The sequence below is a fragment of the Cydia pomonella genome, chromosome 8, assembly GCF_033807575.1.
Source record: "Cydia pomonella isolate Wapato2018A chromosome 8, ilCydPomo1, whole genome shotgun sequence".
NCBI lineage: Eukaryota > Metazoa > Arthropoda > Insecta > Lepidoptera > Tortricidae > Cydia > Cydia pomonella.
Window position 1 is genome coordinate 10,802,675 of NC_084710.1, and position 18,243 is coordinate 10,820,917.

General features: G+C 36.0%; 1 protein-coding gene across 9 annotated transcripts in view; it reads left to right on the top strand.

Moving 5' to 3' along the window:
* LOC133520552 (uncharacterized) overlaps positions 1-18,243 on the top strand; it is a 139,983-nt gene that overhangs the window by 21,079 nt on the left and 100,661 nt on the right. The window contains exon 1 of one of the 9 annotated variants that reach the window (XM_061855043.1): positions 7,622-8,277. The exons of the other annotated variants lie outside the window; for them this stretch is intronic. Coding sequence (XP_061711027.1) covers positions 8,221-8,277 — 57 coding nt within the window. The 5' untranslated portion in view covers positions 7,622-8,220. Of the gene's footprint in view, positions 1-7,621; positions 8,278-18,243 lie in introns of those variants that run through there. 9 annotated transcript variants of the gene reach the window in all.

Sequence of the window (18,243 nt, forward strand, 5' to 3'; positions counted from 1 at the left end):
GACGTTGATATAAGTGCTAGATATATTAAGAGTTATTTAGATTACAGCAATTTCAGAAGTAATCAAGTGGAAATTGTTGAAAAAGGTTCGAGTGAAATCATGATAGTCCTTTAAAAGCAGTGGCTTCTACTAAACTTCTAAAATATTTTAATTAAAGTTAGGTTAGGAGTAGTAATTAAGGTAACTTGCACACTCAACACACAATATCTGACGACCGGCCTGGCCTAGTGGGTAGTGACCCTGCCTACGAAGCCGATGGTCCCGGGTTCAAATCCTGGTAAGGGCATTTATTCGTGTGATGAGCATGGATATTTGTTCCTGAGTCATGGGTGTTTTCTATGTATTTAAGTATTTATAAATATTTATATATTATATATATCGTTGTCTAAGTACCCTTAACACAAGCCTTATTGAGCTTACTGTGGGACTTAGTCAATTTGTGTAATAATGTCCTATTATATATACATATACATATATACATATACATATAATATCTGTTATAGTCGAATTCTTTTGCGAAAGGCACCTACAATTTCTCGGTAATGATATGTTCATTCAGCAAGACTTCTTTCCACAATATCAACATTACTAGCTCCGATGCAGTGGAGTTCGTCTAGTTCTACAGAATATTTTGTTTATTCTAATAAATTTTACACATGTAGATCAAACGACTTAGTAATGGGAACTATTATAGTAATGTTTAATCTAGTTTATTTTGATCTTATAATAACATTGCATGAGACTTCATTTGTTGAAAAAATGAACTTTTATAAACCGTCCAAATCATCTTTTCCTCTCCTACAGCACTTCTGCATGCATGATGGGCTCGAAGAAAAATTGTCAGCAGGTACTTTGGACAAGCCGCAAGCCGTATTGCTTTCCTTGGTAATAGCCCTTTCTACGTCTGTTGTATTCCTACTAGAAAAATTAAAAATCGTTACTGATTTTTTAACTAACACATAATTTTCGTACAAACGGGAGAACCTCAAAAAATGGTCTGATTAGACAAGAACATATTTTATGTATTAAATAATCTGTGAATAGGGGCGCGTAATTAAATCAGGAGTTAAGTAACAGCACAATGCAGCATGATGGCATTGGAATCCCTCGGGAGTTTTGTACGCACGTAGGCCAGGAATGCGGTCGAGCAGGAAGCGGGGGAATGACCGCCATCTGCGGCTGCCAACAACTACTCTAATACCCCGGGTAGGATAAACACAGACACTTGTGTTTGACAGACAGGCTGTTGCTGTTGTCAACGGGGAAAGCAACTGTCAAAATTACATTACCAATGATGAACCTTAAAAATAGTAAATTTGTAGAGCGGGAAGTAGTTTGCTATTTTTTTTGTTGCTAAAATGACGCAACGCATCGGCACCGGAATCAACCGTTTTTCCAAGATTTCGAATCGAAGCTACAAGGATTTTTTTCTTATGATTATCCTTCTGACTGTATATAGTTTCCATAGGTAAGTACCATCCAACTTGTTTCTCTCTTTCATCAAACCATCATATGTGCATCATATGGAATGGGGAAGAGCACCATTTCCAATTATCTTTCTCCGGCTCTCTTCATTCGGACCTTAAGTGTGACCCCCTATTAGTGTGCAAATGCTGTGCATGAGCTTTTCATTATCACGACATGAACATTACGAGTATCTTCTTTACTATTTCATCCCATCTCAATTTTAGATGTTAATGATATTATTTGGTAAGTAGGTAATGATGCAATTAGAAATAAAAAATCGTTTTGATAGCAAACTTTAAGGTGTGTAGTATATTAAGAATACCTGTCAAAGTAAATTGTAAAATCCAGCTAATGTGTTTTTTATAATCAAATGAAACTGTTCTTATAAAAAAACAACTATCATGCTAATGATATTGTGTTAATGTTGCATTTGAAGATGAGTTTGGTTTTGAATGCGTTTACGGCCTGTAGTGTTGAACTAATTTCATAACAAAAACCCTTACTGTTCGGTAATCGCAACTTTTATTACATGAGCGTGTTATATTTATGTAAAAGACACTTGTCCCGCTAATATTTAAGTCTAGTTTTGTTTAATCTACGTAAACACTTGAAATGCTGTTAACAATAGATAACTTCAAATTATAGGCTTTTTATGGATGTGTGTTGATTTAGCACTCGTCTATTACACGGTTGGGGAGATTCAGGTTGTCTTTATACAAAAGTACCTAGGGGCTGATTCTGCTTTAACCATTTGTATCTGATTTTGATTAACCTTGAGTCAGCGTGTCCTGCTGTACTAATCAGCATGATCCGCTAACATGATTGGTCCTCAGGAAGTGCGATCAGGAGTGCTCTCATATGGCATGTCGCTCTTTCTTGCTTGAACTTATTGGTGCGCGTGAGATGCCTGATGAAATAACACTCAATGTCGTGTCAAAACAATTTAAAAAACTCGTTAAATTGCTCAAACATAACTGGCCTCCTAGTAGGTATTGTTTGCGGACAATGTGCCGGTCGGAAATTGCAGCGATTAGACTCGCAACCGGCTGCATGTCATTGCACTGATGCAACTTCATCTTTCGCAAACCTACGAGTCCGGTGTGTCATTATTTGTTATTTCTCTTTGTTTAATACAAGCATGGAAAAATAACCACCCTAATTCATAAAGCTTTACAATCCTCGATTAGTATTTTTTTGTTTTATCCCTTTCTTACAAATACATAAGTGTAATTGACAGATAAAGCTAAAAGAACCTAACCTAACCTAACTTTTAAAGCTACAAAGCATTCAAAAGATTAAGTCAATGGTTTTATTTAGAACTTGAAAGATTGAACCAAACGTCTACGTTTTTACATTTTCTAATACATGATTTGTACCTAGTACATATAAAAAAATACCTTCAAAAGGTCATAGAGTAGATAGATAGAACAAAATGGGTGCTAGAGGGTGCCTAAATACGTAACAAAAAACTTATTTGGCAACGTATCAATAATCTAAAGATCGTGCTACGACCTACGAGCGTGAACGAAATGAGACGCGTAATTTTGAGTTTTTGTCAGATACCTCACTGTGCTAGGTATTTTAGAAGATAGGTATAAAATACACGTTTCGCTACATCTTGGTTGCTTAACAAAAAATAGCAATGGAAGTGGTCTTCCCTAATTTTTAGTCTCATATTGTTCTCGAAGTAATTTAGTATTCATCAATCATTCACATTTTCTGAATTTAACCGTAAATGCTTTTGTACATGTTTTTTTAAGCTTCATTTATTTTCCTGCGTTCCTTCAGTATTAGTTCACTCACATTGCAATAATATCACCTCTAGCATGTTGGTCAATATCATCTCACCAGTCTCATCGCTCTCATATCCTGCGCGTCAATTAGTTTAAATCACTTCTTGCACAAGTGTTTATAATCATGTAAGTTCTCACACACTGCACAAGAGCAGGAAACGCGGTTTTCCCACCCTAACCTGTTATCAATGCAATGGCAAAGTCAATGAACTTGGGAAAAAATAAAACTTCCGTTGGGCCGTAATGTCATTCGGGTAGACCGAGGCGTATCGGAACACAGGGCAAATGGGATCAATATAAAAAAAAATTGCTTATGTTTGAAATATTTCATTGATATGAGCACACTAAAATAGCACCGTACATATGTCCTGTAGACCAATTATGGTATAAGTACGTATGGTATAAGTAAGTATTTTAAATATAAAAAAAATGTTATTGATGCCCCATACAAACTTCCCACCCACCTCCCTTTTTCACACCCTTAATAAAAACTATCATATCTTCTTTCCTGAGACTCAAAACTATCCCTATAAGTACCAAATTTAAACCAAATTGGATCAGCAGTTTAAGGTTGAAGAGGAATTAGATTTTTTTTAAATATTGTTTAACTAAGTATATGTTTTTGCAGCAGAATCTTGTCAATATGATACCATAAATGAATCCCACGTCCCGATTTATACGAAAACAAAACCAAACTTCGCATAGCAGCTTAAATGTCATAGATATCAAGATAAAGTTGACCCCATAAAAAATTACATAAATTAATCTTGGTGGCTTCACTCCTTAAATCCATCCTTGGGTATAAGGTATCAGGATCAATCCTGCCTGTTTTACTATAATATAATAATATATCTACACACATATCATAAACCCTCTATGATGCCTTCAAAATCCGTAAATAATAGCCAACATTACGATAGACTGTTTTGTTACAACAAATTTCTTATCTGTGATGATGTTGTAATTGCTTCATAACTACATCAAAATCGATTTAGTTATGACTTCAAATTTGGAACATCTCTGAAAAAAAAAACAAGTCGATTTGACCTCTATTTTAATATCAGTCGAGACGCCTTTTTGTTCGAAATGAAATGTCAATTGCATACAATTTTGACATATCTTGCATGTTAGTTTGTATCGAATAATACGGAAATAGGCCCCCGACTCTAGTTTGTGTCTGAATTTAAAAAAAAGCGGCCAAGTGCGAGTCGGACTCGCGCATGAAGGGTTCCGTACAATTTAAGACGTATTAAAAAAAAATCTTCTTACTAGATCTTGTTCAACATTTTACCACTTTGGACACACATTTTACCACTTTGGAAGTGTCTCTCGCGCAAACTATTCAGTTTAGAAAAAAATGATATTAGGAACCTAACTATCATTTTTAAAGACCTATCCATAGATACCTTACACGTATATGTTTGATGAAAAAAATTTTTTTAAAATTTTATGACGTATTAAAAAAAAAACTACTCACTAGATCTCGTTCAAAACAATTTTCGGTGGAAGTTTGCATGGTAATGTATATCATATATTTTTTTTAGATTTTTCATTCTGTTATTTTAGAAGTTACAGGGGGGGGGGACACACTTTTTTTCACTTTGGAAGGTTCTCTCGCGCAAACTATTCAGTTTAGAAAAAAATGATATTAGAAACATTAATATCATTTTTGAAGACCTATCCATAGATACCCCACACGTATGGGTATGATGAAAAAAAAATTTTTTTTTTAATTTCATGACGTATTAAAAAAAAACTACTTACTAGATCTCGTTCAAACCAATTTTCGGTGGAAGTTTACATGGCAATGTATATCATATATTTTTTTTAGATTTTTCATTCTGTTATTTTAGAAGTTACAGGGGGGGGGACACACTTTTTTTCACTTTGGAAGGTTCTCTCGCGCAAACTATTCAGTTTCGAAAAAAATGATATTAGAAACATTAATATCATTTTTGAAGACCTATCCATAGATACCCCACACGTATGGGTATGATGAAAAAAAATTTTTTTTTTTAATTTCATGACGTATTAAAAAAAAACTACTTACTAGATCTCGTTCAAACCAATTTTCGGTGGAAGTTTACATGGCAATGTATATCATATATTTTTTTTAGATTTTTCATTCTGTTATTTTAGAAGTTACGGGGGGGGGGACACACATTTTACCACTTTGGAAGTGTCTCTCGCGCAAACTATTCATTTTAGAAAAAAATGATATTAGAAACCTCAATATCATTTTTGAAGACCTATCCATAGATACCCCACACGTATGGGTTTGATGAAAAAAGATTTTTTGAGTTTCAGTTCTAAGTATGGGGAACCCCCAAAATTTATTGTTTTTTTTCTATTTTTGTGTAAACATCCTAATGCGGTTCATAGACTACATCTACTTACCAAGTTTGAACAGTACAGCTCTTATAGTTTCGGAAAAAAGTGGCTGTGACAGAATCGGACAGACAGACGGACATGACGAATCTATAAGGGTTCCGTTTTTTGCTATTTGGCTACGGAACCCTAAAAACTACGAATGCGTGACATGCGTGAAAAAGTTTTCATTTACCGTCATTTGACGTAGTTTATCTTTTAATTAGTTTAAAGTATAAAATTAATATCTTTTGTTGTTTTTAAAGTAACTATAGCAAGTTTCGTGTAAAATGAGCGATAAAAATATTTCGGTGACGCCATCACATATCCGCGAGTTTCGCCAAGAGATGCCCCAAGGTTGGCTGTAATTTGGGTTAGTAAATATATCATAGAAAGTTTATAATATGTGTGTAGATAAAATAGTGTACGTAACTGTACATAATTAGGCATTAAAACACTCGTGTGATCCTCTTAAGAAACTCACTTCGTTCGTTTCTTAAACCCACACTCGTGTATTTTAATGCCTTTTATTATGTAGCAGTCACATAAAGTACTATAACGTACCCGCCGAGATTAAGAGGTTAAAGCGGGAAACAACCTGCCTAGCCAAGTGAACGCCCGAGTCCCGAGTGCCTTGACATAGTTCAACGTTCAACTTTGCACCTGTCGTGTAACGTTTTGACAACTTGTCTGAAAGTGGGTGTTTAACGTTTGTAAATACAGAATGTAGAACGGTGAGATTAAGAAATATGACGGCGAAGGATATTACTTAATCGATAAAAGCTCTATCAAGTCACCTGATACTGTCACCGATATGTCGGAGACTTAACCCTTTTCCAGGCCATTTTGATGAGTCACATTTTGTGTAAGTCCAATTTAATTTGAACCTTAAATTGGAACGCTGAGGTTGAAATTCTATTGAAAGTATATGGTCGGAAAAGGTCGTGGTACTATGCCTGGAAAAGGATTAAATCAGAGATCAGACAGCAAGTGCAATAAAATGCAACAAATTTTACATTATCCGACGATATGATGAATATTAGTGACCATGACAATGTCTCGTCAGCTCTCGGATGTTATAATCCGTCTACGCTACCTTTGCAATGACTTGAATAGAACGAAGTGAGGGAGTGTCATCATTAATCACTCATTATGAACGCCATATTTTCATAGATATATTACATTAATGTTGACATCATCACACGTTTTCATTGCAAATTCCATGTGGGGTAGCTTTGGATCGACCGACCGATCGACTTTAGATCTATTTGATTGTGCCACCACCATCTGACAGAATCCACTGTCCCCCTCGATACTCGTTCTCTTCTTAAGCTCGTTTGTGCTTCAATATGCCGATGTATATCCGATGAATGTCATCGGCAATACTAAGATGTGGGCCGAAAGGTAAATATCATCGGATGTGGGGTGTTGGGGTCTCGGCGCTCAATCCGATTTCCGACAGTATGACTATAACGTAAAACGCCTCTAAGGCTGGCTAATGATTAAATTTATTTGAACCGGAGCTTGTGAGGTGAGCTTGAACAGGATATTAGCTATTAATGTTATTATATATTGCGATCACGCACAACTTTACTGGCAGCTTATTGATATTTCATTTCCACTATAGAGCATAATATTGGATCCTGTAAGTATATACTTATTTTAATAAGTATGTACTTACTAGTAAAATTATCCTTAATGACCAAGTTCCTCACGCTGCCAACAGATTATAAGCTGGCTTGAAAATAAAAGTGAACCCAGTTAAACAAGGTTCTATTCATGGACAGAGAAACTTCTCATACAGGGCGCAACAGCATTCACATACTTTTTATATACCCCCAACAGATCTTAATGATTAATTTATTTATAAAAACGTTATCAGATGCATAAGGAGTACCTACACAAAGGCATTATACTATTAAACTGAAAGAGCGTGAGACATGGAATATAATAGAATTCTCTTCAAGATAAAAATTGTATAACGCGGTTACAAATGCGAAGGTAATAGAAACAACTTGTTTTCGAGGCGACGCATTGTTGTAGCAAACAAGAATGATTACTTTCAAATAAAGAATTGTAATGCAAACAATCACCTACACAGCAGCGCCGGTGCTATACTAATAAACCAAATAAAAGGTTTGATTGCGTCGGCGTAGCAAATGTCAAAACCGCCGAGAAATTCACGGGCACATGCGCAGTAGAAGTGCGATCAATGCACCCCTGTGGTGCGCGCGCCCCCGGCCTCGGCATTCTACGCAGTACATCACAAAAACACCGTCTGGAAAACCTGGGTGCACTCATCCGCGATCGACAAAAAATTCATTATCAAAGTCTAAGCCATTCAATCTGACTACGCGGCTCGTCGCGTTTCGTTAAGGACACCCACACGCTACCGCCGCGGGGTCTGAGTGTTACATCTCGACAGTCTGATCGCGTGACTCATCGGATTCTTCCGAATTTTGCGAATTCGTTGTTATCGCGTATTGTGGTTGTGCTGGTGGTATCAGTGTGCTTGGACTGCTCGGATGCAGGTGGCCCGGCGGGCTGGTGAGGGGCCGCGGCGCCTGGCTGAGCATTGAAGTCAAGCCGCAGGATGGACGACTGTACAGACATCTTCTATGACGACGATACTGACGCGCAGTACGATATGGTACGTGGGATGACTGCATTTCGTCGTCATTGATTTTTATGATTAATATCCTATTGTTGCAAGGGATAAACTTTCCATGTGAGAGAGATCCCATTTGCGTACTCCATCTTGTATATAAAATGGAAAGCAAATTCCATAATATTTTGCCATTGTTTTCAAAATTGTTACTTGATTCAGTTATATACCCAAGTGGATAATAATAGTCTCTGAGAGCAACCGTCATAATTCTAGTCGTCGACCAGCATCCGGCGTCGTTAATCTTGATTAATCTTCATTAATCTCCTCAGCCGCAGGGTCACATGGTCCATACCAAACAATGGAGCACAGCATTGAACGGCGATTCGCTTTCATGAAATGACCAAACTTGTAAAAAGTGTTTACAAAATGGATGCCTGAACATTCGCATTGCATAAGTCAATGTCATCAAACAAAATTCAAGGTATTTTGTTCTTCCTTTTTGCGAATATTGATGAATCGATACACTTAAGTGCGTTGATTCAAGAATATTTGCACTCCTTTCTCACAAGATTGTTAACATGACAGTCATATTGCATATTTACTTAGGTCGTGACTTGCGGAATAGTTAGGGTACATAACAATTCTTCTTCTTAAAAGCTAATTAGGCTCAGCTTAATACATACAGGCATGTTATATCTCTATAAAACAAACTTGCATATTATACCTTTTATACATTTATATTTTACGAGCAAAACCGGGTGCATTACAGTCAGTACACATTAACATTAACAGTAAGTTATTAGCGCCTAGTAGGTAAGTAAATAAAAATTGCGAGAAAATTGCTTTCCACGTTAAATATTGGTAAATGATATTTTAAATTACTAATGCCACTACTGAGCAATCACTTTCGAACACTCTCGTTAAACGATAATTTTAATAGCACGTAATGAAATTGCGATATCGCAAACTTTTTACATAGTTACCAAAGTAGTTGCAATACGGTCAAATTAAACTGAGAAAGAGATAATTAATTACTCCCCATGCTACATAATCCAGAAGCTACATTAATTAGGGATTACGTAAAGTATTGTGCGTATGTGAAACGGTTGCTTAAAATTATTACGGCACCGTGCCGTGGCGGACTGGCGAGCGAGGTTGATGTGTAGTTGTTTGTTTACGGACTAAATTAAAATGGTAGTAATTATTCCGTTTCGGCATTGTTGTGTGATAAACATGAATTGGTTATTATCACAATTGTGTTTTTAGTTTTTTACGTTATTCAAATGAAGAAAAATTTTGTACCTACGGATACTTTAGAAAGGCGACGGGTTAAGTAACTGGAGATGAAAAGCCAACAATTAGACTTTGTGAGATTGTTGTAGACTATCATAGTATCGTAATGCTTATAAAAATTATAAACCGTGTGCAGTCTTAAAGAACTAAAATGAATCATTGATTGAATTAGCAGATAATTGTATGGTGAACTAAAATTTAAATAAACTGCATTAAATAAGTATTGTTTGCTTAAATGTACACGAGGACCCAGCATGTTAGTATGTTATAAATATGTAAGTAATTGTTTGTCAATTACCTAGTGATGCCAGAATTATTTTCGCCAAGATAATTCAGAGAAATAAATGATGATTAGGTAACATTATCTGACATGAAAAAAAAATAGTGCGGTGCATGATGAAGTTTTCCGAGTTCAATTGTAAGTAAGTACACTTACAGTGAAAGCACCGATCAAACGGAGACAGATGTATTCCATTATTTTTTAGTTTTCTTTTTTTCATTTGTTTCTTATTTTAGGTAATTTTGAATTTATTTTGTTTTTTTATTATGATTATTAACTGACATTTTATAATTATATGTTCGCATACCAAATCATTGATGATCATAATATTTACATAAGAATAATTTATACTGCAATTTATCATTATGAAAATAAATAAATATAAATCTAAATCACCGCATTATGAATCGTTTATAAAGAGCACGATGTCACCACACATATTATTACTGAGGTGCAATTGTATTTGTAAAATGCAACGTCCCTATTTACTTAATTTTTAAGTATAACATAGTCACGGTTCAGGTGGCCTACCGCGAAAACCGAAATTCGCAAATTGCGGGATCTTTCTCTTTTACTCTCACTAAGACGTAATTAGAGTGACAGAGAAAAATGCCCACAATTGACGAACTTCGATTTTCGCGGTTATAGCCCTGTATATACAGACCGTAAACGTGGACAAAGACGCACCAGGGGTTAGAACTAGTATTTAAAAAAAACCGAAAAGGGCGTAATATTATTATTGGTCGCAACCACAGATGTGTACGTTGCGGAATGTTTCCAAAAAGTTGAATTAATCCTCGGAATTTTCAGAAAATTTCACAGGAAACAAAGAAAACTTACATTTTAGAAATGTACAATTTCGATTACAAATTTTTCCATGAGATAATTTTACAATTTTGGTAAATTTCCGACGGCACAACTGAATTAAGCTGTCGCGGCGCGGGGCGGGCATACAGTGTTGCCAGGTGAGCGGAAGAGAATTGTCGTATTTGAGTGTCAAAATTATCGTAACGATGAAAACAATATCGTACGCCTATCAAAAAGGCATTACCTCAAAAATTTCTTGCAAAACAAGCTTAATATTCAATTTGTAATCACAGAAAACATGATAAAGTGCGCAAAAAACAGTTTTATTTTTGTGTATTTTTGTGATAGATCTAAACGGGTTACAGGAAATTTCGACATTATTGACTTACACCAAGGAACCGAACAACCCAAAAGGTGCTAATTTCTGAGGGAAAGTGTTACTTATATTTTTCTTCAAATACTAGACTTTTCAGATGGCACGACCAAGGGCTCAAATTGTCGTACTTTTGCGTATCACCATACAGACAGTACAGGACACGCAAATTATCGTACATGTACGATAATTATCGTACGTCTGGCAACACTGCGGGCATGGGATCGGCAGCGCCTGTGTGGCGAGTTGCGTTATATGCTCCATCTTGTAATTGAGGTGATCTGTGAGTGAAAGCTACGATCGCAAGGTGGAATATTAATCTCCATCATGTCACAGCGCACCCACGAGTCCGTTTCGAACAATACCGGCGTTTTTGTGGGACCGACCTCTGGGTTATTGTTCGTACAGTTAAGTGCTATATCACTTGACGTCTTGATGAGCAGTTTTGTTACCACCGGAACGGATGAGCAGTGAGGAACCAAATGACATCTACAATGCAATTTGCTATAAAAATGCGACCAAAGGAAAATAAGTCGAAAAAAAAATAAGAAAAAAAATTAAAAAAAGAAAGAAGAAAAAGGGCAAATAAGAATAAGATGTTGGGAGATTTTGAGGGTAACGAGGGTGCGGAATGTTAGGGTCGGTATGTTTGCCACCGAAGTATTGTAAAAAAAAAAATTTTGATTTCTGGGAAATTCAGAGAGAGATAGAGAGAGAGAATTCAGAAACATATTTTTCATATCGCTAGTATTGTAATAATGAAATTGGCGAATACACAAATACATGTTTGTGTAATCGCCATTGTAGGTACCTACCTACATTAAATTGTTTTTTGACGCAAGCAACAGTATGGAAAACTTTTTGGATTTGGATCAATAAGGAGTTGATGCTGCGAGTGTTTCCATAAATTTTTCGCGTTTCTTTTAACATTCCGCGTTCAGATATTTAAGAGCACATTATTCGTTCTAATAAATCTGACTTCGCCTGTTATAAGTAGTGTACGCCTATATGTCATCACATCGTCACTTGTGCAATCGACAGTACAGCAACTGTAACGATAGAACAAAACCGTCGTACCGTTTATAACTAATTGAGCATGAGAACCGATTGGCGAGGTGAATGGGAATCATTAGTAATGCCAAAGACGAGACAAAAATAAAAACTGTCTGTTTCTTTTTTCACCGTTGCGCTCTTTACCGTTTAACATCAATAAATATCACATCCACATTGTATTTATTGTTATTTCGTATTTTGAAGAGTAAGTAATTAAATAAGCTTTTTATAAGTTACTACTTACTCGTACAAGCATGTACCAAGTACGAGTATTAATCTAAGAACTAGTTACTCTACCATGCTAGAGTTTGCAAACTGCATACTCACCACGGCTCGGGATCGCTTCGTCCACAATCCTATTTCTTTACTTTTTTAAATCGTCCACAATGTCATGTCTTCAGCATCCAATTCCTAAATCGTCATCTTCCTAATTCGTCCACATTACTATTTTAACTACAGTTACAGATCGTGTAAGTACATTCCTATTCTGACCACAGTGCCAGCTCGTAAACATGATTGTATCAACCATTACCCTGACTGCCTTCTATAAATAAGACAGCATGGGCACTTCTTTGTATTGCATTTTTCCAGCTGTATTTTTCACCTGTCATTTTGACCTCCACAAATGCCAGCACTGTGGACCATAACTATAGAAATGTGGATGACTTAGCACTGAAGAATGAATGTTGACGTATCAAAATAATGATAAGAAGGTAACGAAATAGGATTGGGGAGGAAGCGGTCCCGGGCTCTCAACGGTACGACGCTTTAGGACATATTAGTTATTGTACAGTTGACATCTGTCAAATAGTGTGAAAATAGGTTTTTGCTAGACATAATGTAAAAATATGCACCACGTATTAAATAATCAATATACATGGTAATAACTTAGATTAGTATGCATACAACTGTCTATATTATTAACTCATCCCTGGGGATGCTATCGCACCTGAATTCGACCGTTCAGCTTCGACGTTTCAAGTTCATAGAACACACGTAAAGAATTACGAAATGTAAGATTGAAGAGGCTTGCAATGGCAACGGCAACCTTGGTAGTACATAAATACTTGCTTTAGCTTCCAACAATTGTAGTAATAAGTAGATTGATATTACTATATTATACTATACTTATTCTGTGATAAGGGTTAAGATGTAAACCTTACCAACCGTTGTATTGTAACCAACCTTTTCAATAAATAAACATTGCGTTAGTAAATATCACTGTAATTGAAGACTTCAACAGAAATGTCGTGAACTTACTCTTACTAGTCAAGGTCTGCGGTACTACCGATAGTTGCAGTGTAGAATGGGACCTTTCGAATTGTGAGAAACAAGCGCCCTGTGTTATTCCAGTCTAATGTCGTAGTAAGGTCAAAAATTAAAAGCTCCACACAGTGCACCATTATGAAATTGTTAAGTACATTGATAGATGGCCAGGGTTTGTGTTTAAAAAATGCGCAAATTTGCGTATCAGTCGGTGCTTGGGAGTCGGTATTTGCGTATCAGTCGGTGCTTGGGAGTCGGTATTTGCGTATCAGTTTTTAACCCAATTGATCTGATAACTTATGGTAGTTATGGACTTCAAGGCCATAGTTGCCCTTGTCGATCTAAGCGACCCTTTTTACTTCTAAGCTCTGACACAGTAAGAATTGGAAGTAAATCGTGGTCTACCATCATCATTAATTTATTTGAACTTTATCGCACAAACCAAGAAAAAATTATAACTTAATGCCTAAAACACCACCGCATGAGATATTATCAAGTAGATGATGTTAAGTACTCCATCGAGTTATAGGAGTCCAAGTTTCACTTCAGTTGCTGCGTTTTTTTTTACACTATAATTAATTACGAAACGAAATTAAGGCCATGTTTCTACACCATGTAATTTTACTATAAGCTTGTGAATGTGAATGTATACCTAGCAAACTCAATAAAATAAGGTACAGTACCGGTCTACTCTACATGCTTTGAAAGACGTGAGGTGCAAATAGCTCTTCCACACCTTAACACGATCAAATTACTGATAGTAAGAACAAAGCTTTAAGCACCATTATTCAAAATGGACCGATTTATACATTAGATATTTTAAAGATTAGTAGCTATAGGCTGGCAGTACTGTCTAACTGCCTACAAATGCATTTGGATATTAACGGGAATACCGATTATCGGTGAAAAGATTATGATTGAATTTTAACGAATCTTATAGCACAATATTCTTCAGATGATTAAAATAAAGCAATTTCAATCAATCTAAGTGGCAAACGAGCAAACATCCTCAGAATTCTATGGACGCAGGAGTGAGCTTATACGACACGCACAAGGGATTAAAAAAATAACGCGTAATTACTAAGGTAACTAGCAAACACCTAGCAAATTTTAGGAGTCTTAAGTCATTCGTCAAAACTTCAAATCAAGACACGAAAGCATAGCGACAATGACAGGGTCAGGCGTTGTGGAGTGCCACAAAGGATAATCAGAGGAACCTGTGAACAAGTGATCAGTTTGTAAGTGCAAAATACCGTTAGAGAACAAAAGCTCATAATGAACCTGCGGGATGACGGAACTGTAGGTAGTTAAAAATGTAATGCGGTGTGGAGCAATAAAGGCACAACCTGTACTCGGGTGAAACTATGCAGGTTCTTCCGTCTGGGTGAGGTATTGTAAGCTTCTACTTCAGTTTTATGCACATGTAATAAAATTGAGGAAATATAATATTTCCTGGAATAAAGCAACTATTAACGGTAATAAACCGTAATTGAAAATGTTTCAAATGTTATTTATAACAGTATGGCATCTACTCTTAGAAGTACCCATATGTTAGGTATAGGTAATTAATTACTAACAAACTTACCTTTGCCCTGAAATAAATTAAATTGATCAATTGATTGATATTTTATCTCAATCTTTAGATTTAAATTCAGAATCGATTTATGTACGTACGAGTAGGCGTTTGTTAGTCGTATACCTCGAAATCAAAAATTCCTTGTAGCTTTTCACCTATTCGCGTTTCGCCGCGATCTCATAATTTCTGAACAGATTTTTTTTCTTGTAGTATGATTTCTGGTCGCCAATTACAATGGTGTATAAAATTCATAGTATATTTACTTCCCTGCCTTTCTTCACTGTAGTCGCTTTTCACCTCGATAGATATTTGTGTGTTTTTTGTGTGATATATGTAACCTTGGAGGTAAATTTCCTAAATAACAAATTCTCCAAACCTAGTTAATGTATGGCTGTAACAATGAGGTCAATAAGCGACCGTATTTTTATTATATTCCAGTGATATAGCCAATTTTTTTTTACGATTAATACAATACAATACAACAATATGCGACCCAGGTAAAATGCAATAAAAAATTTTTTGCGGCTAACTAAATAGGTTATTGATAATACATGCTACATCAAAATTTGCTACTGTTGTAAACATCTATTGAAAATATATGCGGCTAACTAAATAGGCTATTGAAAATACATGCTACATTAAAATTTGCTACTGTTTTGCTTTATTTATTTATATCAGAATAATTTATTTGATTAGGTATTAAAATTAAAACTAAACTAGCCATAAAATAAAGCTAAATATTAGTAGCTTTATTTTATTGCTACTGTTGTAAAAATCTATTAAAATTATATGCCAGTCACAAAATATACCACCGATATTACACGCTACAGCAAAATACGCTATCACGGTGAAACGCGAATAGGTGAAAAGCTACAAGGATTTTTTGATTTCGAGGTATACGACTAACAAACGCGAGTAGGTAGCTACGTACTTTTCCAGATCGATCATCATGTAAATAGGTACCTAATGATTGTTTTCTTGTTCGAATATGGAACTTAATACCATTTTTAACGATTTTCGCGATCTACTAGTTTTTATTTAGGTGTTTTCTAACTAGTTATTCGAAAACGTCATACTCATAAACGTATTAATGCCGTGTAAACTTTCATGGTAGGTACTTAACATATCTTAAATATTTTAGAAAGGGAATTGGATCCTCGATTTTATAGGCTGGCTACGATGTAGTTCGCTCATTTAGATGTTAATAAGTTTTCTAGCACATATTCTGCATATGCCTGCCTAGGTAAACATGGTAATATTATACGACTTTCATTTTCACTTTTCTACTTACCTAATTATTATAATTACTTCATATTTAGCCAAACAAAAAAGCAAAATTTAATTTTACAGTAAACTTGGTATTGAGATTGTTGACAAGATTATTTGTAATATTCAGAGAAATAGTAGATTGTGTCATAAGGGGGCAAAATGACATATTTACGGCGAGGGCGTACATTGAATCCTGAACGAAGCGAAGAATCCTATAAAAAAATGATCCTAAAATAGAATCCCGAGCGTAGTGCTACTATGCTACCATGTGACATATTTCTTTTCACATCACCTATTATGAGGAAATTGGAAAAAAAGGAAATTGGAAATTGGAATTGAAAAGTGCCACTTCAAGCTAATGTCAAACCAATCGATATCGCCGGCACGGGATAGGGTCGATCCCGTGCCGGCGTACCCAATGAATGGGCCCGGCACGATATGCTCCTTTAGTAATACAATGTAAGTATTATCTTATCGTAAATACTTGCCTACGCAATATAATAGAAGAGAAATTAACTTTCTATTGGCTTTGAATTAGCGGGTAATTAATCGCTTACCGATCTTTACAAAGGTAATTTATTGATCCTATAAATCTTCCCATCTTATTCAGTTCATGTTTTTTCATAGCTGTTGTCTGATTGCGGCTTTGGATTTTGTTGGTAATTATTTAACAAAAGTTTTTTGTCCAATGGATGTTAAGAAGATAGTAGATGACCCTTCTCCATAAAAACGTAGTCCACATTTTCCTCCCTGGATGTTAATATTATGGAAGATATTCTTACCCAATTTATTGTACATTAACCATAACTATGCCCCTGTGTTAGACTTTTTTAGTTTTTTTTATTATTGTAGGAATAAAATTAGGAGCGATAAACAAATTCAATACAAATTTATAGAAGCTCCTAACTCTTTTATACATAATGTAATAAAAATAGTGGGGATCCGTTTCAAGGCATATTCGGTATCGTGGACGGTTGGCGGACTTGAAAGACAAAAAAAAAAATCCCCTAAAAAATAACTTATACTTTTTCCTAATCAGGACTATAACCGCGAAAATTGAAGTTCGTCAATTGCGGGCATTATTCTCTGTCACTCTAATTACGTCTTAGTGAGAGTAATAGAGAAAGACCCCGCAATTTGCGAATTTCGGTTTTCGTGGTAGGCCCCCAGAACACATATATAATATATACTTATATGATATATACTCGTATGCCCTGAATCGGATTCACACCATTTTTGTTACATTCCGTATATTAAAAAAAATAAAATTCAACGAAGGGGCATAGCCCTTTGTTTTATAAAATACTACGTAGGTTGTAAACATGCACATGGCCCGCCTGATGGTAAGCAGTTACCGTAGCCTATGGACGCCTGCAACTGCAGACGTGCTACATGCGCGTTGCCGGCCCTAACACCCCGCACCCTCGTTGAGCTCTGGCAACCTTACTTACCGGTAGGAACACAACACTATGAGTAGGGTCTAGTGTTATTTGGCTGCGGGTTTTTGTAAGGTACTTCCCCAGTTGGGCTCTGCTCTAGATCTGGAATGACATCCACTGTGCTGTGCCCTACCACACTAAGCGAGATGACATTCACAGTGCCCATACCTCTCTTTTGGACGTAGTTTAAGGACATATCCGGGTCCAAATCGAGGGGCATAGCTATAGTTAATACCTACATATAAAATTGATATTTTCTATAATATTTGCCTGTTTCAAAATTATTCCGCTTTCGAATTTAAGTATTCTAGATTGTTGAATCGATCGATACAACTATAGAGTATCTCGATAGGAACTCTGAAAGTGATATCTCATGTTCCCAGCTAATTGCGACAGACCAGCGACGTTCTACGTCGTCTTTATTGTCGGTTCGACGTTACGGTACAGTCCATTCCAGAGCTTCGCCCCGCCGTTTAAACGGTACATCGGGAACAATTTATTTTACATCGCCTGACTCGCCTGAGATTCGCTAACAGCACCAATTTACCACCCCCGCTACGATTTAGCATGACGTAAGGCAACTTGAATTGTTATACAGGCTGCTTAGAACGAACAAAAGAAGTTTATGGAGGGATCATTTTTCTGACCAAGA